At 46.2% G+C, this 21,701-nt stretch overlaps 3 protein-coding genes across 3 annotated transcripts in view; all 3 read left to right on the top strand.

Annotated features, from left to right (window-relative positions):
- PAQR5 (progestin and adipoQ receptor family member 5) overlaps positions 1–10,477 on the top strand; it is a 78,995-nt gene extending 68,518 nt beyond the window's left edge. Inside the window, exons 6-8 of the mRNA XM_080668500.1 lie at positions 1,780–1,876; positions 3,737–3,878; positions 7,324–10,477. Of these exons, the coding sequence (XP_080524626.1) occupies positions 1,780–1,876; positions 3,737–3,878; positions 7,324–7,565 (481 nt within the window). The 3' untranslated portion in view covers positions 7,566–10,477. The remainder of the gene's footprint in view (positions 1–1,779; positions 1,877–3,736; positions 3,879–7,323) is intronic.
- Positions 10,478–10,941: 464 nt separating this feature from the next.
- LOC308246233 (ferritin light chain-like) lies at positions 10,942–11,469 on the top strand (the record flags this gene model as incomplete). Its single annotated transcript, XM_080664219.1, has 1 exon — positions 10,942–11,469. One exon carries the CDS (start codon positions 10,942–10,944, stop codon positions 11,467–11,469), a length of 528 nt encoding a protein of 175 aa, XP_080520345.1.
- A 6,547-nt stretch (positions 11,470–18,016) lies between these two features.
- The window catches only part of KIF23 (kinesin family member 23), a 53,752-nt gene continuing 50,067 nt past the window's right edge, over positions 18,017–21,701 (top strand). The window contains exon 1 of the mRNA XM_080672683.1: positions 18,017–18,195. Coding sequence (XP_080528809.1) covers positions 18,185–18,195 — 11 coding nt within the window. The 5' untranslated portion in view covers positions 18,017–18,184. The remainder of the gene's footprint in view (positions 18,196–21,701) is intronic.

Here is a 21,701-nt window from a genome sequence, read left to right as displayed (position 1 = left end):
TGCAGCAAGCCTGTGAGGGGGTATGGTTGTTGTCTCCGTGTTAACATGAGGATTCTGAGGTGCACAAAGTGTACGTGACCTGCAGGCTCGCACGGTCCTGAGGGGCAAAGGCAGGATTTGAGCCAGGCTGTCCAGGTCAGACACTGCCTGCGAGATCGTCGCACTGCACTGCCTCACCTGTCCCGGGGGCGGGGGGTGGTTTACGCCAAGGCTGGGGTCCTTGTTTCGGAGGTCCCTTGTTTTTCCTCCTCTTTCTCCTTGAGCTTCTGTTTCTTCTCTGCCCCAGGCCTGCCAGGTGCATCTCTGAGCTACGCGCATGGTCAGAAAAGGAGAGACGTGCTGGCGGACTTGAGTGGGGCTGGAGCTTGTCTCTGAAGGCTGCGGGGCTTCTCAGGGGCCATAGGGCTGCCTCGTACCCCAGCACAGGGGTCCCCAGGCTCGGCCCTGAGGGCTGTGGGTTCTGCCCAGGACCTCCGATGTGCTTCCGAGCTGGGTGTGGGGGACCCAGACCTGAGCAGACCCAGCTCGTCCTTGGGAAGGTTGCCCACCACCCAGGAGGCAGAGGTGGGGGTCTCTGCCGTGTCCCCGCCCAAGGATATGGGCAGCAGTGGGGTTTCCAGACAGGTGCCTGCCCTGGCTCATAGGTGGCATGACCAGGGAAAATAGGCCTGGCTGGGGGAGCAGCAGACCGAGTTTGGGGGAGAAGTTGCAGACTTGTGGGCTGGGATAAGGGGTCTGGGGAGCAGAGGTGAGGCGTGGTGGTGGGACACAGGCCCCATAGCCTCAGGAGAGCATGATGAGGGGCAGAACCATGGGGAAGACTGAGAGGGCCCAAGTGCCTCCACTGTCCTTCAGAGCAGCCGCCCCATGAGCCTCGACGTGCTAGCTCTGCACCAGCTGTGCAGCCCCCCACAACACACTGCGGGATTGGAGCGGGTGCCTGTCCCCCACCTGCCCCAGGCTCGTGAGCCTTCCTCTACCTGAGCCCCAGTTCAGGGCTGCAGGTTAGTGTGGACATTCTCCTGGCCCCACCCCTGTCCTCTGCCACCTGTCCTGTCCCTGCCCCACACCCTCAGCTGCTGCCCCTCCCCAGGCCAACCGGCCAGCTGAGGCCCTGTCACTTCATCTCGGAGGACCTGACCGTCAGCACCACTTGGGTTCATGTTGACTTCACTTGTCCTTGGATTGGAGGCGGGTGGGGATGGGGAGAAGGAAAACAGGGAGACCGCATTCAGTTTCCCTGTGCCAGAAGTATCCTGTGTGCATGTTCCAGAAGTCCCTCAGAGCAATTACACACCTAATTGAACCGAGGCTTCTGCTCGTTAATCACCAGGGAGGCTCTGACCAGTGAGGCAGCTCGGCCTCCGCAGACACAGACGTGCTCCCCCAGGGCCTGGGCCACCGCAGCCGCCCCCACCCACACGTCTCCCTCCTGGCAGGCACTGCTCTTCCAAAAGGCTCTTTGGCAGTTAGATAACTTGGAGCTTGCAGGGCTTCTGCAAGCATGCCCCCTGGCTCCGCCTGGATACCATTGCTTCTCAGATGCCAGGAGATGGATTCCCCTGAGGTCTCCTCACATCTGAGGTCCAGCCATTCCCCTGGGGGGGAGGTGAGGGGAGGAAGCTGGTGAAGAAGCTGCTGGAGGAAGTTGTGCAAAGTGCTTGCCCCCACCCCCTCACCACCACCACCACCATTGATGGCTTACCCGTGAGTATCTTGGATGTGCATGTGTGTGTGATTTACTGACACCCCTTTCGTTCCCTTTCTTCCCTGATTTAGGTTTCTGGAGCTCCACAAGCCCGGGCTCTGTAAGATGCTCCGCGTCCTTGCATTTGCTTATCCCTACACCTGGGACTCTCTCCCCATCTTCTACCGGGTAAGAGCCCTGCCCACCTCCTCTGCCTGTTGGGCACCACTGGGAAGTCAGCTGTCCCCTGAGCTCCTGGGGGTCAGAGCACACGCCGGCACCACAGGACACCCAGGAGTGGGGACCGGGTGCTTCCTTACTAGTGCTCGCAGCGTAGAGTCGGGAGCAGCATGATACAGCAGCCTCGGGGACCACAGGAAATGTGCTCACTGGGGCTCAGCAGCAGTCCCAGAGGGCTGGGCAGGGGAAGCAGCCTGGGGTTTAGTGGAGTGACCAGGAGAGCAGGCTCTAAAGGCAGATCTCTAGTATTTACTCACTGGGAGCCTTTGGACAAGTTATCTATCATCTCTGTGCCTTGATTTCTCATCTGTAAAATGGGCATGGTAATAACACCTGCTTTCATCAGGCTAGGGGAGGATTACATGAAATGGTGGCAAGAGTCCAAAAAAAGCATTCTTATATATTATCATCAGTTAATGTATTATCAGTAGTGATGGGAAAAGTATGAATGAAGGTCTGAGAGATAGGAATTAGATGGAGAACAAGAAATAAGAGGGTGTAAGAGGAAAGACAGGAAGGAAGTCCATGCAACTCTCAAAACAGATGGGCCTGAGTTCAAGTCCCAGTCCCACTGCTCACTGGCTGTGTGACCTGCACATTACCTCTCTGAGCTTCAGTTTCCTCAGCTGTACCTGGGACTAGCATCCCCTCCTTCACAGGGGGTTAGAGGGAATTAATCAATAAAACAGACCTGCTGAGCTCAGTAATGCCTGGCACATGGTCAGCACCCTCTGAGTGGCATGCCCCGCCCAGTGCCAGCTGGGGTCTGATGCCTGCCACCGAGATGGCAGGGCCAAGGAGCGAAGGCGAGGGGCCGAGCTGGCTCCCCCAGCCGGAGCACTAACCACATGCTCTGTGCTTGGCCTTTTGGGGCCTGCGGGAGACCGAGAATTAGGGGTGCATCCCATTCCCCCACTCCTTCCTTGGGGACACAGACCACGCACATGAAATTAGAGCAGAGGGACCACGCCAGTTCCACATGCCCCCAAACCATACGCAGCACAGGTTCTGGGCTCCTGGCACACAGCTGCAGTGGGCAGTGGAATGGGAGGTCTAACCTAAATGGTGAAGTTGACGAGGGCACGGATTCTGGAATCGGGCTGCCTGGATCCAGACCACTTCTAATTAGTGGTTTGCAAGTCACCCTCCAGCCCAGCTTCCTCATCTGCAAAATGGGGAGATAGAGTCTGCCTGTGGCAATGGCTGAGGTGCCCATGAAATGATGCAACTAAAAGGCCTGGCCTCGTGCCCTCTGAAGGTGGTGGCTGCTGTCTTTATTTATAACAAAAACAGAAACTACACTTAACTCTGAAACAGTGTCATGGCCGTAATTAATACCTTCTGATGACTCAGAAGGCCTTCGAGGGATTACTAAGCCTTAAAGTCTTAATAAGGAGCATCAGTTCAGAGGATGTGCTGGTTAGAAATGAGTTTGAGTGTGAAATGATCACTTTTTACTATACTTACACATTACCTTCGTCCAGAAAAAGAAGCAGAAATGTATCTAATAAGGTTTTTCTTTTCCTTTCTTAACTTCCTTTTTTTTCTTTTTCTTTTTTTAAGTTAAATAACCCAAATGGCTCTCATAAACATTTAGGGGATTAAAATACAATTGCCTTGGGTCTCAATTGATCCCTCTCAGATTAGGAATTCTGCTCACACAGCCCCTGAGAGTTCCCTTTCCCAGCCGCAGCCCTGAGGAGGTGGGGGCCCTGGCCCAAGTCCCACGTGTGTGCCAAGATGTCGGCAGGTGATGACAGGGAGAAGGGCTTCCTCTCAAGACCTCATGTTTCTTTTAAATACCTGCAGGTATTCCTGTTCCCAGGGGAGAGTCCACAGAACGAAGTCACCTTGTACCACCAGAAGCACATGGCCATGACTCTCCTGGCCTCTTTCTTCTACTCCGCGCACCTGCCGGAGCGCCTGGCCCCGGGATGCTTCGACTACATCGGTGAGTGTGCGGTGGCTCTGCTGCCCTTGCCCTCCAGCTGAGGAGGGCTCCATCCCTGACACCTGTGATGCAGCTGGAGAGGGGAGGCCAGGGCAGGGAGAGAAGCACCTTTCAGGAAGTTCTCCAGGTGCTGGCCAAGGAGAGTGAAACAGTGAGTTAATAGGGGCCAGGTTGTACGTAGCCAGTGAATGGCCAGGGAGGATGGGAGAGCAGGTGGGTCTAAGATTCTAACGCATTCCTATGGGGTATGGGACCAGGGTAGTCCTAGTATTACCTAGAACACGAAATCCCACTATTAAATGACCACTGAGGGCATCCTTGGAGAGGACGAAGAAAGACTGGGTGCACATGGCTCTGAGGTATCAGATGCTGTGCAGGGCTGTGCCAGGAGGGGAACGTGTCTGCCTTTGTCTTGTTCAGCTGGGTGCGATGGGACCAGGAGTCAGGGTAGAGGGGTGGCTCTCAGGTTTGGTGCCCAGACCAACAGTCTCGGCATCACCTGGGAACATGCAGATTCTCGGGCCCTACACCACAAACTTGGGGGGTGGGGCTCAGCACTCACTCAGAGGCTGTGTGATTCTCTAGATGAGCCTGAGCTCACTAAAGTTAGAGAAGTGATGTAGCCAGGAGGTGTCAGAGCCACGGGTTTATACCTGCTGGTAGAGTTCCCTTCCCTCTCTACCTAGGGAAGTGGGCAGGCACTACAGAAGGCGACCCCCACCCTGACTCTGGGACTGGCTGGAGGCCCCTGATCACTTCTGGCGAGGCTGATGTGTGCTGGGAGGACAGCTCCTCAGATAAGCTATTATGGGGACCAAGGGGTCATCCTTGTCTCCCTGTGGTGAGAGGAACCTGTTTGTTGCCAAGCCCTTTTTGTCTATAACTTTCCATCTCTTACCATCTAGGTCACATGGCCAGATTTACTTTGTTCATTCTCATTAGAGTTTCATCTCCTTTACTTATTCTGCCCTGCTAGAGGAATTACAAGCAAAATGCTTAGGGGGCAGATTTTAAAAAAGGAGGGAGACCAAAGGGCCAGGGGGTACCTGCCTACGGGAACCCACCGACCACAGTCACCTCCCAGCCCCAGCTGGATGAAGTAGAGGGGATTGTTCATGAAGTCTGGGGGCTGCAGGAAAAATAGCCCTGGCCCTTATTTTGTCAACTCCCCGACTTCTTTAATAACATTTAATTTTTTCATCTCTATCCCGTTCAGAGCAGAAAGACACACCTATGGGGAGAAACTTGCCAGACAGCAGTTAATGACAGATGATTAAATCTCTGCTGGGTATGGGGCCCCCTCTCCACCAGCCCGAGTGGGAAGGGCTGGGCCGGCTTGGTTGGCGTTGGCCCACAGGAAGTTCCTCCCTGTTCCTGGCCGGTGGGATTGCTGAAACCACTCTTCCTGCTGTAGCCACATTTCACATATGTGCAGGGCTCTTGTGTCTTTTTATGTCCTGTCCTAATGGAGACAGGTTTGAGCCTCTGTTGTTGAGCACATCACCCACAGATTTGGGGAACTGTACACAGCCCATTAGTATAACGGAGTGAGGCAGGGGTGGTACCTTGAAACACACCATCTTCCGAGGGGCTGCCATCTTTCCATCTCTTGTCATGTGGTCTTCCCTCTGTGTGTGTGCATGTCCACGTCCTATTCTCCTCTTCTCATATAAGGACACCAATTATACTGGGCCCCACCCTGGTGACTTCATCTTAACTTCATTGTCTCTAAAAGACCCCATCTCCAAATATGATCCCATTCTGAGGTACTGGGCTTAAGAATTCAACATATGAATTTGGAAGAGACAGTTCATTGTCTCTAAAAGACCCCATCTCCAAATATGATCCCATTCTGAGGTACTGGGCTTAAGAATTCAACATATGAATTTGGAAGAGACAGATCAGCCCATGACACATGTGGTCTTCTCATCTTACTTTTGGTTTCTAAAAGTTGTCCCCCAAAGCAAGACCCAGCCCTGGGCAATGGACTCCTTTTCTCACCAACCAAAAAATGTGCATGTCCCTGCCCACTCCTAGCACACACTACTGAGCCCCCCCCCGCCCTGCTCCCCACATGTGGATGCATTCTGGTGAGCTGGGGTCCTGCAGGTCATGGGGAAGAAGAACCCCTGGTCATGTCTGGGATTGACCAGCAATAGGAAGTGGACTACCTTGTAAGTGGCCAACAGAGACTTTGGCTGGCTTCACCTGTGGGACTGAAGTTGGAATCTGAGCTCATTAGCACTGGATCTTAAGAGATTACCTCAGGCCCGGCCAGTGTGGCTCAGTGGTTGAGCATCAACCTATGAACCAGGAGGTCATAGTTCAATTCCCAGTCAGGGCACATGCCTGGGTTGTAGGCTCGATCCCCAGTAGGAGACATGCAGGAGGCAGCCGATCAATGATTCTCTCTAATCATTGATGTTTCTCTCTCTCTCTCTCTCTCTCTCTCTCTCTCTCTCTTTCTCTCTCTCTCCCCCTTCTTCTCTGAAATCAATAAAAATATATTTTAAAAAGAGATGACCTCTGGCAGAACCTGATGCCTTTTTCATGTGAAAAACTGGATTGGTGAATTTGGTTTACTCTAATGGCCTTTTTCTTTTTCTCACATTACATTTTATTTTTTTAAATATATTTTTTATTGATTTCAGAGAGGAAGGGAGAGAGGATAGAAACATCAATGATGAGAATAATTGATAGGTTGTCTCCTGCAGGCCCCCCTACTGGGGATCCAGCCCGCAACCCTGGCATGTGCCCTTAACTGGAATTGAACCCGGGACCTTTCAGTCTGCAGGCTGATGCTCTATCCACCGAGCCAATCCGGCTAGGGCCTCACATTACATTTTATTTATTTATTTATTTATTTATTTTATTGATATTTTAGAGAGAGAAAGGGAGAGGGATAGAGAGCTAGAAACACTGATGAGAGAGAAACATCGATCAGCTGCCTCCTGCACACCTCCCACTGGGGATGTGCCCGCAACCAAGGTACATGCCCTTGACCGGAATCGAACCCGGGACCCTTCAGTCCGCAGGCCGATGCTCTATCCACTGAGCCAAACCGGTTTCGGCCTCACATTACATTTTAAAGATTAATTTATTGAAGTATGTTTTTCATATCACATAATTCCCTTATTTCAAGTATACAATTTAATGCTACTTTTAGTAAATTTACCAAGTTGTACAACCATCACTATAAATGAGGTTTAGGACATTTTTATCATCCCAGTAAGATCCCTCATGCCCATATACTCTTCATCCCCACTCCCACCCCCTACCCAGGGCAACCACTAATGTACATTTTGTTTCTATAGATTTGCCTTTTTTGGACAAGTGATATGAATGCAGTCATACAATATGTGTCCCTTGTGTCTGGCTTCTTTCACTCAGCATGTCATTCCTTTTTTATTGCTGATCTTGGTGGCCTTTTGTATACTTGCTGTAGGTCACAGTCACCAGCTGTTCCACGTGTGTGTGATCCTGGCTACGCACATGCAGATGGAAGCCATACTTCTGGACAAGACTCTGAGGAAGGAATGGCTCATGGCCAACGCCAGGGCCCTGTCTTTCCCTCAGATCGCAGGAGCCATACTTCTGTGCCTCATCTTCAGCCTCATCAACATAATTTATTTCTCATCTGCTCTGTATCGGATGCCTGAGCCAGAATTACATAAAAAAGAAACATGATTCAGACCCTAAGCTTTTTGTGCCAGATGTCAATATTAAGCTACAACATCCTAACTACCATAAGCCAGTGTCATGGTACTTACTGGTTTACAGTGGTCTAAGATATTCATAATGATTGGTGTCTTGGCATTTTTGAATGGGTTCATATCAACAAGGTATTGAACTGGGGAAATTTCTCTAGCTGTGCACTGATTCTGTATGTGTGGTTTTAAAAGGGGAACATGGGTTCAAGCAAGTCCTTATTCAGGCAAATTATTAATATTTAATTAAGTTAAATTTATTTAAAATGAGTTTTGTAATTCTGTTTAAACAGTATTTACTCTTTAAAAATGGAACTTGATGAGTTTCACGTAGCAAATGCGTCTCCAGTCCCCAAGAGCCCCCACAGTGGGAGGAATATAAGCCAGAAAGGTTGGGGCGGGGGGGGGCCTCAGAAAGAGGAACTGGCGTCTGTGGGAGTCCTGGGGACTGGTTTCAGGGGGGCTTGTCTTTCTTTTCCCACCTAGTGAAGGGAGTGAATAGAAAGAGAGCCCTCTTTTTTCCTCAAGTCCATTCTGCTTCAAAGTGCAAATTCCATGTCAATGGATTTGGATTTGGGACTGTGGATTTGGATTTTCTTAAAAGTCAACAGCCTATGGCTGGGTGTCATATGTCCTGTTTTGCTCTGTTTTCTTGTTGCCAATTTGATTCTGCAAGTATTATGCAGCACAGATAAAACATGGCACACCGTGGGAGTTGGCCAAGTTAATCCCTGTCGGCTGTGTTCATTTGTCACATTTTAAATCAATGATAGCACTGTATTTAGGGGTGTCATGCATTTGCTGTTGCTTCAGCATTTCAAATACGCTGCAAATTTTAGTGTTTATGTGCAGAGGATGCTTAAAGACCTTGCCAAAGGGTGGGTCAGATGCGATTTTTCAAGCTTTCCTGGGAACCTAAAACATATGGTGAGCTTGTGGCCAATGCAGATTCCCAGGGAGACCAGGAGATTCTGGTTTACCGCTGTAAACTGTATGTTTCGGAGAGGGGATCTGCACTGGAGCTAGTCCCATGTAATTCTAATGCAGAGGGGCCACGGGCCAAACTTGAAGAAATGCTGGTGTCAGGAATTCCAAAAGCCACTGGGCTTATCAGCTTTGTTTTCATTGATGTAATTTTCAGCAACTCACCACCTAAGGATGTGTTTCCAGCTTTCTACTCTGCACAGTCCTAAAACACTGAGCATTTTCTCATCTGTTGCATTACTAATTAAAGTTCAGTATTTTGTGGTATTTTCAGACACATGGTAATGCTGACACAAAGCAATTGTTATCACAGGCCTATCAGCCTCTAATCTGCACTTGCTAATGACTTAAGGGGCTGTCTACAATGCAGAATTCTCTTTGCTGACTCAGGAACACCTTCTACCTTAGAATACTGCCTTTGTGTTTTACTGGCCCAGGTAATCCTCTTGAGGACAAGTAACAATTTATATTGGATGAGAGTGGTCAAGAAATATGATTTCATTAGTTTAATTATCTGTTTACTTCCTCTGGAGAAATAGACTGATAAAATTATATGGGCTGGTAAATTTTTGGTACATTAATTGCAAACTACATGACAAAATTTGTTGTTTTTTAGCAACAATCTGAAATCATTAGAGACATTTTATTCTAGCAGGGCAAGTGAGCTTCCATTTCATCTTACTGTAACTTCAATTTTATAGTGAAAAAAAGGTACAACATTTAAATACCCTATTTTAGTAATGCCAAAGACATGAAGGCTTTCAAATTCTGTTTATAACAGTAAAATCATGTTCTTTAGCTTAGAAATAGTTGGAAAATATTGGATGATTAATTTGAAGGGCTTTTAGATGATTTAATCTTTGGTTATGTTACTTTTGTCATGCTTAATAATGAAAATGAAATGTTAAATCAACAAAATAAGATCAAGTGTTTCATAATGGTTTTATAACTTTGGTAAATTTAGTCCCATTGCATGTTTTTGGACAGTATTACAAATTAAAATTTTATACCAATTCGCAGTACACTGATTTGGAAGCTTCTAATGTGTAGTGAAAATGAATTCAAATATATGAATTATCAGTAAGTATTAAGTCTGATAGTTTTGCCTAAGTCATTCTAGAAAGTTAGAAAGGTTGGCAGTGGGTCAGTTGAAGTCTTCACTGGGAAGATGCTTTTTAATGTAGTTCTCAAAAAAATTTTAATGTCTCAGTACACTGTAGAGATGTGCCAAACTCCCATGGGTGTCAACTGTTCACCCTGACCCTGTCTCCAAAGGGTTATGTAGGGGTGGGTACAATCCCATGGGATGTCCCTCTTCCCCCTCCCCCTGCTTGAGATCATAACTCTAAAACTTATCAGACATTATAGTTGTGATAAAACTTCAGTATGTTTGAATGAGGCCACTTAGTCAACTGTATCTCCCCTTTATGCATTGTAGAGTTCCATTTTCCATTGCTCAGTTTTTAGAGAGTTATCCATCTTTTTTGTTCAAGAAATGAGTTTGCCATTGTTAATTAGAATTAGAAGTGGGAAGTTTAGAAACTTTTGAGTACAAAGTGGTTTAAGTATTTGGTCTTCCAAAGTGTTTTCTGTGGAACCCTGCTCATGTGAGAGGTTCTGAGGAAGGCAGCGGAGTAGAATGGTATTGTCAGGTGCGTTGGAGAAGCACTTCATTTGGATCTACTGTGTCCCAAATTTGTTTTAGCCGTGATGCCCTTCATACATGAAACACCTATCAACACTATAAAACATGTTATGACATATCTTTTGAACGCTAGCCTCTGATTTTCTAATCAACAATCCATATGAATGAAAAGACAAAGACCCATTTCCAAACTCAGAGATATTCTTCCAATGTATGGTTTTCTTAAATTGTGTGGAAGGAATAAATAAAGTTTATTTATTATAATACAGTTGTCCTGTTTCCCACTTGGTTTGGTTACATTTCACCCACCATACTACAAACATGTTCATTTACCATGAGAAATAGATTCCTGTACATGAGTGCATTGCTAAATCATTTGATGAATATTTTAGTGCCTGGTATATATAGAACAAACATTGTCCTAGGAACTGGGGACACAGAAGTTAACAAAACCCACACTGTCCCTCCTTCATGGATCTGATGTTCTAATCAGTCAGCCAGACAAGATAAATTCAGGTAATAGTAAGTGCAATAAAGAAAATAAGCCTAGAGCGCACTTGGAGGTCCCGGATCTGTCTCTTGCTTCAAACAGACCCAGGGACAGCCATTCTTCCAGCCTCCGGCCACTCTCCTGAGTCTCATCCAGTCACCACCTTCAGAACCACCTCTGGGACCAGCCAACACACCGGGTTTTTCTTCTACCTTAACTCCTCATTGCTGAACAACCATGAGCTCCCAAATTCGTCAGAATTATTCCACCGAGGTGGAGGCTGCGGTCAACCGCCTGGCCAACCTGCATCTGCGGGTCTCCTACACCTACCTCTCTCTGGGCTGCTATTTCGACCTCGACGATATGGCTCTGGAGGGTGTGGGCCACTTCTTCCGCAAGTTGGCGGAGAAGAAGCACGAGGGCGCGGAGCATTTCTTAAAGTTGCAAAACAAGCGAGGTGGCCGCATTCTCTTCCAGGATGTGCAGAAACCTTCCCAGGATGACTGGGCCAAAACTCAGGACACCATGGAAGCCACCCTGGCCTTGGAGAAGAGCCTGAACCAGGCCCTTTTGGAGCTGCAGGCCCTGGCTTCTACCCATGCAGACCCTCAGCTCTGCAACTACCTGGAGAACCACTTCCTGGATGAGGTGGTGAAACTGATCAAGAAGATGGGCGACCACCTGACTAACATCTGCAGGCTGGCTGGCCCCCAGGCTGGGCTGGGCAAGTATCTCTTCAAAAGGCTCACCCTCAAGCACGACTAGGAGCCTTTGGAGCCCAGAGGCCTTTCAGAGGCCCCTCTGCACCCCCCTGGTGTCTCTGGCTTTTACCCGAGCCTCTTCCCTAAACTAGCCATTCTTTTAACCACCCTGGAGCCCTCTCCCATGCATTGGACCAAATGAAACAATAAAGCTTTTTGCAGCAAAAAGAAAATAAGCCTAGCCCTAGCTGGTTTGGCTCAGTGGATAGAGCATCAGCCTGCGGACTAAAGGGTCTTAGGTTTGATTCCGGTCAAGAGCGCATGCCCAGGTTGCAGGCTTGATCCCCAATAGGTGGTGTGCAGTAGGCAACCGATCAATGATTCTCTCTCATCATTAATGTTTCTCTCTCTCCCTATCCCTTCCACTCTGAAATCAATAAAAATGAATTTTTTAATGAAAGAAGATAAGCCTAGTGAAGGAATAGGTGAGAGTGGGTGACCACTCTGATAAGCTTATATTTGAGAAGAGACTTGATTGATGGGCAGAAAGGTGCCAGCTGTGCCAGCGTGAGGGGAGGTGTTTCAGGTCGAGGTAGTAGGAATTGCAAAGGCCAGTAGGCACTTGTGCTATTGGAAGGATGGAAATCTGGCCACTGATGCCTGAAATGTGTAACATCCAGAAGATGTCTGAATGACTTGATTTTTTTAAGAACTCTGCAAATTTCTCCTGAATGTTCTTCCTGGGAGATTGCGAATGGGGCTTTCCTATGCCCCCTTGGTATTTGTATGAATGCTTCCAGTCTGTAATAAATGTACTTCAGACAAAGAGAGTTGTCACACATATTCTCTTCATCTCAGCAACAGATTTCTAAATCTGGCTTATCTTTTGCATCCTCCAAGGCAAGGGATCTCAAAGACAATTTAATCCAACCTTTCAAAAAGGTATTTAATGATGTAAAATGCACATTCTCTGGCCCAAGTCAACAGATGACGAATACCCAGGGAGGAGGGGAAGGGGGTGTTGGAATTTTAAATTTTTATCAAAAGCCCCAGATTATTTTTAATATACGGGAGTTTAAGAAGTATTGATAGACCAGCCAGCATGGCTCAGTGTTGAGTGTCAACCTATGAACCAGGAGGTCATGGTTTGCACATGCCTGGGTTGCAGGCTCAATCCCCAGTGCGGGGCGTGCAGGAGGCTGCCATTCAATGATTCTCTCTCATCATGGATGTTTCTTTCTATCTTCCCCTCCCTTCCTCTCTGAAATCAATTTAAAAAAAAATTTTTTTTTAAAATGTATTTTATTGATATTTTTACAGAGAGGAAGGGAGAGGGATAGAAAGCTAGAAACATCGATCAGCTGCCTCCTGCATACCCCCCACCGGGGATGTGCCCGCAGCCAAGGTACATGCCCTTGACCGGAATCGAACCCGGGACCCTTCAGTCCGCAGGCCAACGCTCTGTCCACTGAGCCAAACCGGTTTCGGCTTAAAAAAATTTTTTTAAAGAAGTGCTGGGGCTGGCCGGCAGACCCTGAGCGACGGATGAACAGATTACTCTGACACACGTTTCTGTGAAAGAAAGTGCTAAGGCACTACTTGGCTATCGCCACCAAGTAGCCCTGTTCACCTGCCTCCTTTGGCTTTTATTCAAACAACAGCTTGAACTCAAATTAACCTCTAGATACAATCAGCATGGTAAGTATCCTTGAGAAAGTATATGCTTCTACAAGGTTGGGTCTTTAAAGACTAAACATACAGATTCTAGCAAAACATCCCGGGGGATCGGACTTGTTTGGAAAAGCCAAGGTAGGGGCTGCAGCCTTCGGCAAGGTCCCCTCAGAGGTCCTGACCTTTCGGAGAATCCTCCTTCCAGACATCCCAACCAAGTCCCTTGCTTCCCCACAAAGAAGCAATAACAGAGTCCATTATTTTTTTTTTAACATAATTTCTTCCTTAGAAAAATGTTGCCAAATAGAACAAAGAATCCCCAGGTACGTTTTAGCCTTCCCCTTTTGATATTTATACAGCTCTAATAGAAACTGCTCCCGTTATCCACAATACGTGTACTTCTTTGCTCAGTCCCAGAATGTACACAATGCCGTTTCAGAATTACTGACCTATGTCTGAAAAAAGCCTACTGACTAGAATTCAATATAAGTTTCAAGATCTTTTTGTCTTCAGCCTGAGGGCACATAGTGAATAGTCTTCATTACTTGGGTTAGTTATAGCCCCTTTCTGTGTATATTATTCATATGAAATGTGCTTCAGATCATTTGTTTCTTTTTGTATTAATTTCACAGCTTCCCCCCAAGCTTGTTGATTTTATTAATTTGTTTTCTGAGTACATAAAACATTGACTTCCAATCATTCATTTTATAAATGGCCTGGGAATGTGAGAGGATGGCTCCAAGGCCATTGAGTGAACAGCAGGGCGGGGGGAGAGGACTCTCTCCCTTGGGTGTTGGGTGTCCCAGCTCCCACTGTGGTCCTGTCTCCATTTTACCACCTTCCCTCAAAACTCTGGGCTTCTACAGGCCTGGTCATTGGTGTTCATTAGGGTCCTGTAGCTGGACTTACTTAGGTGGGTGGTTGGATTCATTATGGTTTCAAATTTGTGTAGTGTCAGCTCCTCCTCAGTGATTTACGTAAGACCCTCTCAGTCCAGTTTGGCAGGTTCTTATAAAGTTACACTTACAAAACCAGTAATCCCATCCAAAAGAAATGAAAACACATGTCTACATAAAGACCTTTATACAAATAATTATACAGTTTCATTCATAATCACCAAAACGGGGAAACAACCTAAATGTCCATGAAACAAATGAATGAATGAATAAATTGTCATGCATTCATATAATGAAATACTACTAAAATAAAAGGGAACACACGCCCGGTACATGCAACACATGGAAAAACCTCTAAAGCACTATGCCGAGTTAAAGAAGAAACATTCTGGAAAAGACAAAACTCAAGAAGTTAGGAAAGTGATTGCCAAGGGTTTGAGGGTAGGGGACAGTGATTGACTACAAGGGAATTTTTGTGTGATGGGAAGCTATAATAATAAAAGCATAATATGCTAATTAGACCGGACATCCTTCTGGACATCCTTCTTTCCGGACGAAGCCATGGCGGGCGGGGGCTGAGGCAGAGTCCCGCAGCCGCTGCAGTGGGTGGGGGCTGAGCCCCTTGCACGAATTTCGTGCACCAGGCCTCTAGTTTTATATATTTGATTGTGGCAGTGGTTACAGGATGGTATATATTTGACACATATGTAGACACTTCAACTAAAAAGGTTGAATTTTACTGTAAATTATACCTTACTAAATCTGACTTAAAAAAAAAAACAAAACACCCAGCATCCCAATTCTACTCTTTCTTACCCTCACCTGTGGTCTGGCTCTCTAATTCTAGGGGGAAATGCAGCTCTTTTACTGGTTATGGGAGACCTCTGGGGGAAAAGATTAGGATCTGTTAGGTGTGAGGTACCTGTGGGACACCCTGAGAAATGTTATAATGAAATAGCATTTAAAAAAAAACTAATAAGCCAGAAAAAAAGCTGGCGGTGGTGCAATTTACCTAGGTCCTTGACTGGGGTATTCTCTGAAAGGGTGGATTCATTCATTCCCTCTCAACATTTATGGAGTAGCTCAATTGTTGGGCACCGGGGTGCAACAGTGCCATCTGGTGATAAGATGTAGGGATAAAATGGAGAAGAGAAAGTAATAAATAATGATTGTAAATTGGGAAGTGAGTGGGAAGTTCAGGGGACAAGCATCCACAGCAGGGTAGATGGCAAAGAGACCTGCTGAGAAGTGAGGATAAGGAGACATTGTTAAAGGAAGGGAAGAAGGAGAGTTTGACAGCAAAGGTCAACATGGCTGGAGGTAGTGGTGCAGGGGTTAATGATAGGTGATGAGCTTGAAGAGGAAGAGCCCTGGGGCTCCACTGAGGGTCTGCAGCAATGGGGAGCTACTGCAGTTTTACAAGCACAGGAGTGGCATGATCAGAGCTGTGATTTATAGGGAGCTGGCTACAAAATGGATCCTGGATGGGAGGGTGGTAGCCAGGAGGCCTGTTAAGGTAATGGTGAGATCATCCAGATGACCGATGGTAGTGGCCAAGGGGATGAAGAGAAGTGGAGAGGTTTGAAGGCTATCGGTAGAACTGTCAAGATTTGGTAATTAAATATTGGAATAGAGTGGGGAGGCAAAAGTCAAAGACGGTACCTTGGACTCTGGTTGGGTGGGTGGGTAGATGGTGATGTCATCCACTGAGGGGGAGCAGGTTCAGGGCAAGAGATTAGGATGTGTTAGGTGTGAGGTGCCTGTGGGACACACAGGTGGAGAATTCATAAGGCAGTTGGATATATGAGTCTGAAGCTCAGAAGAGCAAATGTGAATGGAAGGTGAAGCCATGGGCATGGTTGGGAGTGCCTGGGGAGAGGGCCCAGGAAGTAACCAGGTAAAAAAACCCTAAATCACAACATTTAAGGGAGAAAAAAGAACCCACAAATGAGGCTACGAAAAATGGGCTAGAGAGCTAGGAAAAAAAAACAAAGGCATAGGAAGAAATGAATGAGAAATATTTTTAGTGCAGTTAAAAGGTCAAGTAAGATAAGGGTGGGAAAGGCTCAGTTAGATTTAGCAAGAAGGAGGTGATAATCTTGGTCAGAAGAGTTCCAACGGAGAAATTGAAGCCAAAGCCAGACTGCAGAGTAACTAAAAGGTAAGCCAACAGTCCAGCCCAATTCCTAAATAATACAGATTCCAACCTCTCATTTGATTACAAAAAAAAAAAAAAAAATTCTAATGGTTCAAAGACTTAAACATAAAAAACAAAGTAATAAAAGCACTAGAGCCCAGCAGGTATGGCTCAGTGGATGAGCGTCGACCTATGAACCAGGAGATCATGGTTCGATTCCTGTTCAGGGCACATGCCCAGGTTGTGCGCTTGATTCCCAGTGGGGGGCGTGCAGAAGGCAGCTGATCAATGATTCGCTCTCATCATTGATATTTCTATTTCTCCCTCTCCCTTCCTCTCTGAAATCAATAAAAAATATATTTAAAAAAAACCACTAGGAAATACGATACTTAAAAAAATTATCTTAGCCCTGACCGGTTTGGCTCAGTGGATAGATCGTCCACCTGCGGGCTGAAGAGCCCCAGGTTCTATTCCAGTCAAGGGCATGTACCTTGGTTGCGGGCACATCCCCACTGGGGGGTGTGCAGGAGACAGCTGATCGATGTTTCTCTCTCATCGATGTTTCTAACTCTCTATCCTTCTCCCTTCCTCTCTGAAAAATCAATAAAATATATATATTTTTAAAAAATTATCTTAGTTGGGGAAGACTTCCTAGTATGACACAAAACATAAGACAGTAAAGAAAAGTCTGATACTATCTTAAATATTTTTCTAAGCTGTCACAAAACAACATAAATGAAATAAAAACTAAATTATGAACTATTAAACTTTTTGAACTCATATTTTGGATGAGGACCAATTTCTTTAATATATTCAATAAGAAAAATGAACAACTCAGTAGAACAAGGAGGCAAGGGAGATGAACACAGTTCATAGAGAAGAAAACACAAATGGCTCTGAATATATAAACAGACACCCGACCTCATTCATCATAAGGGGGAAAAAATGTAAACCACATCGTGATTTTTTTTCACCTATTAGATCAACGTTGTTGTCTGAGAATTGTGGAGAAACAGGCACTGTCATACATGCCTGATGCGATTGTACATTTGGACAACCTTTATGGAGGACAATTTGACAATACTGCCAAACGTTACCCATGCATACACTCTGACACAGCAATTATGCTTCTAGAAATTTATCCTCCAGATTTACTTGCATTGTTTAAAATGATGAATTTACTGTAACTATGTAATGGCAAAGATTAGAATCATTTTTGTGTAGAAAAATATGGGCTAAGGATATTAATTATGTCTATCCTTGCTGGTGTCTGATCCTGTAGGAAGTTGAGGAGATGGGACTAGAGTTCCATGAGAGCACAGATATAAATGTATCTTTGATAGTCATCCGTTTAGGGGCAGAGATCGGAATGAAAATCAGTTCATCATAGAAAAGAGTGGTCTGGACGTTGCTTGAGGACCAAAATTTATTCATTTCTGTATGTCCAGGATCAAACATTGTTAAGAATTCGATAAAACAATGTATATAAATGCAAGAGCTGGAGAACCCAGTAAAGGTGAAGAAGAAGAGAGAAAGGAAGCCAAAATGGTGTGGTGATACGAAAACCAGAGAGGGAGTAGGAGACTGCGCTGGGCAGAATAGAGCCCTCCCGGGCCGGAGCTAGAATGCAGACTTCTGAATCAAACCTAGGTGTGCTCTGCCATTGGACGTCTTGTGCTGTAGGAAAACAGACCGTCAGTTTCCTCATCGGAAATGGAGGGAATTGTATTTCATATTTAAAGTCCCGGCTTCAGCGCTGCCGCGTAGACTCCCAAACTCCCCACACCCTTTCCGCGTCAGTTTCCCAGGAGACCAGCGCCACTTCCGGCAGAGCAGGCGCGTCCTCGGAAGCCCCGCCCCTTTTCAGTGGGCGGCACTGATTGGCCCGTTTGAAATGCGCCGGGCGCAAGCTCACCTGGGCTCGTCGTCGCGCCGCCCGGCTCCACTGAGCGCAGCGCCTCTGCCCCCGCGTCCAGGTTCCCGCGGCGCTCTTCTGCGACCCTCCTTCCTCGCCAGGCCTCCCCGTCGAGCCCGGCGTCCCGCGTGCACGTCTGGGCAGCGCGGAGCTTGCTGCCATGAAGCCAGCGTGAGTACGGGACAGCGGAGCTGGTCGCGGTGATGGGACGGGCGTCTCTTCACGCCGCGGACCCTACATTCCGGTGCGGCGCGGAGACCCGGCTGGGGAGGTCGGCCCCAAGTCGGGGGAGTGGGGAGGTTTGTGCCACCCCGCCGGTTCCCGTTAGCTGGGCGGCCGGCACCTGGCCCTGGGCCGCCCCCGCAAGCCCTCTCTAAAGTTCCCCCTTTCCCTCCTGGCCGCCCGCGCTCTCAGCTGCATTTTGCCGAGTTAGTGCGGGTCGTGTCGTAGGTGGGGTCGAGTGCTGAGCGCTGGTGTGGGGGCTGGTTAGGTGGTCTCAGGCCCTGGAGAGCCCTGGCAGTCGTGAGCACTGCGTGCGTTTCTCATGCCAGCGCCGTGGCCTGGAGGCCGAGACCAGCCCGTGGTGGAGGCGGGTTGCTTCACCCTGTTCTCGGGCCGCAGACGCACCCGCCCACATTCCTCACTAAATCGAGGACTGTTTCCGCGCAGCAGAATTCCTTGACCGCTGCTGGGTAAATAAAGAATTGTGGAAGGAAGAGGGTCGATTTTATCATTATTATCATCATTTGCTAAAGGCAGCTTTGTTTTCTTAAGAGGCCAAAGTCAAAATCTTTTTTCTTTTTTAAAAAACGTGTAATTTTAAGTAAACCTATCATAATATGTTGCACTTAAAAACACTAATTTGCTTCTCTTTCATTTGGGAAAATGTTGGTAAAATATTTTCATGATCTGTAGTCCAAGCCAATAATTTCACGTAATTTTAGTGGTAAGTGTTCATCCAGCCCATAGATAAATTGGAGTGGTTGAGGGGCGGGCATCCTTAGAGAAATGGTAAAATAAATCAAAATAGCTTTTTCTATTGTCCCTACTGATAAAAAAACTTTTTTTAGCTGAGTAAATTTTAAAAATCTTATGGACTTTACTCAACAGTTCATGAATTGGGGCTGGGGGGGGGGGAGGAGATTATCATTTAACAACTAGAAAGACCTGAGGAACTGTACATAATGGGAGACTTTTATAGGCAGAAAGGGGCAGGAAGAAGCAAAGAGCAGGCACCTTCCCTTGAGGGACCACAGGGATCTATGAAGGGGTTTACCTCATTAATGCTGACCAAGAAATTCCATACTGACTGGCTGAGATTACATTCCTGGGAGAGACGAAACTGCAATTAGGTTAGGTATTAAGTCTTGGTTTGGTGATGTCAGCTTAGCACAGGTGGCTCCATTTGAGGCCTGTTGTGTGTTTTACATTATTTAAGAGCAAGAAATTGCAGTTTGGGGACCACATTTTGTTTGGGGGACAAAGGATGATAGGTTTTAAGAATTCAATGATCTGAAATCTTGACATAAATCTAGACATAAATCTTGATGAAAGCATGGATTCCTCCACCTGTTTTTGTGTGTTTTTTTTTTAATGTATATCCTTTATAATAAAATGCTAATATGCAAATTGTCCCTTTGACCACCAGGCAGGCCAACCAACTGCCCATGTCCCCTCCCCCTGGCCAGGCTGGCCGGACCCCACCCATGCACGAATTCATGCACCGGGCCTCTAATGTGTATATATATATATATATATATATATATATATATATACACACACACACACACACACACACAAAGTGACCAGATTATTATACATTCAGAGATCATAATAATCTGGCCACTTAGTGTGTGTGTGTGTATATATATATATATATTTTTTAAATATATTTTATTGATTTTTTACAGAGAGGAAGGAAGAGGTATAGAGAGTTAGAAACATTGATGAGAGAGAAACATCAATCAGCTGCCTCTTGCACACCTCCTACTGGGGATGTGCCCGCAACCAAGTTACATGCCCTTAACCAGAATCGAACCTGGGACCCTTCAGTCCGCAGGCCGACACTCTATCCACTGAGCCAAACCGGTTTTGGCTATTTTTTATTGTTTAAAGTATTACAAATAGTAGCACATATGTTTCCCTTTTTTCCCCCATTGACCTTCCCCCAGCCTCCCCTACTCCCCGCACATGCCCTCACACCCCGCCCCCCCCACCCCGCCCCCAGTATCTTGTATCCATTGGTTATGCTTATATGCATACATACAAGTCCTTCAGTTGATCTCTTACCTCCCCCCCTTCCCCAGCCTTCCCGCTGTAATTTGACAGTCTGTTCGATGCTGTTCTGCCTCTGTATCTATCTTTTAGTTCATCAGGTTATAATGTTCTTCATTATCCATAAATGAGTGAGGTCATGTGGTAATTTTCTTTCATTGCCTGGCTTATTTCACTTAGCATAATGCTCTCCAGGTCCATCCATGCTGCTGCAAATGGTAAGAATTCCTTCTTTTTTATAGCAGCGTAGTATTCCATTGTGTAGATGTACCATAGTTTTCTAATCCACTCATCTGCTGATGGGCATTTAGGCTGTTCCCAAATCTTAGCTATTGTAAATTGTGCTGCTATGAACATAGGGGTGCATATATCCTTTCTGATTGGTGTTTATATTTTCTTAGGATATATTCCTAGAAGTGGTATTACTGGGTCAAATGGCAGTTCCATTTTTAAATTTTTGAGGAAACGGCATACTGTTTTCCACAGTGACTGCACCAGTCTGCATTCCCATTAGCAGTGCACAAGGGTTCCTTTTTCTCCGCATCCTCACCAGCACTTGTCATTTGTTGATTTGTTAATGATAGCCATTCTGACAGGTGTGAGGTGGTACCTCATTGTTTTGATTTGCATCTCTCAGATGATTAGTGACTTTGAGCATGTTTTCCTATGTCTCTTGGCTTTCTGAATGTCCTCTTTCAAAAAGTGTCTATTTAGATCCTTTGTCCATTTTTTTATTGGATTGTTTATCTTCCATTAGTTAAGTTGTATGAGTTCCCTGTAAATGTTGGAGATTAAACCCTTATTGGAGATAACATTGGTAAATATGTTCTCCCATGCAGTGGGCTTTCTTGTTTTGTTGAGGGTTCCTCTTGCTGTGCAGAAGCTTTTTATTTTGATGTAGTCTGATTTGTTTATTTTCTCCTTAGTCTCTCTTGCCCTAGGATCTGTCTGTAAAGATACTGCTGCAACAACATATGTGTGCAATTTTGCTGCCTCTGGAGTATTGTAGGATTTTTATGGTTTCCATCTTACATTCAAGTCCTTTAGCCATTTTGAGTTTGTTTTTGTGTATGGTATAAGTTGGTGATCTAGTTTCATTTTTTTGCATCTATCTGACCAAATTTCCAAGCACCATTTATTAAAGAGACTGTTTTGACTTCATTGTATGCTCTTGTCTCCTTTGTCAAATATTAATTGAGTATAATGGCTTGGGTCAATTTCAGGGTTCTTTCTTCTGTTCCATTGGTCTATATGTCTGTTCTTGTGCCAGTACCAGGCAGTTTTAAGAACCGTGGCTTGGTAATATAGCTTGATGTCTGGTATTGTGATCCCTCCAACTTTGTTCTTCTTTCTCAGGATAGCTGTGGCTATTCGGGATCTTTTTTTATTCCAGATGAATTTTC

The sequence above is a fragment of the Plecotus auritus genome (genome assembly GCF_963455305.1).
Source record: "Plecotus auritus genome assembly, chromosome: 1".
NCBI lineage: Eukaryota > Metazoa > Chordata > Mammalia > Chiroptera > Vespertilionidae > Plecotus > Plecotus auritus.
This window is presented reverse-complemented; position numbering and strand designations above follow the sequence as displayed.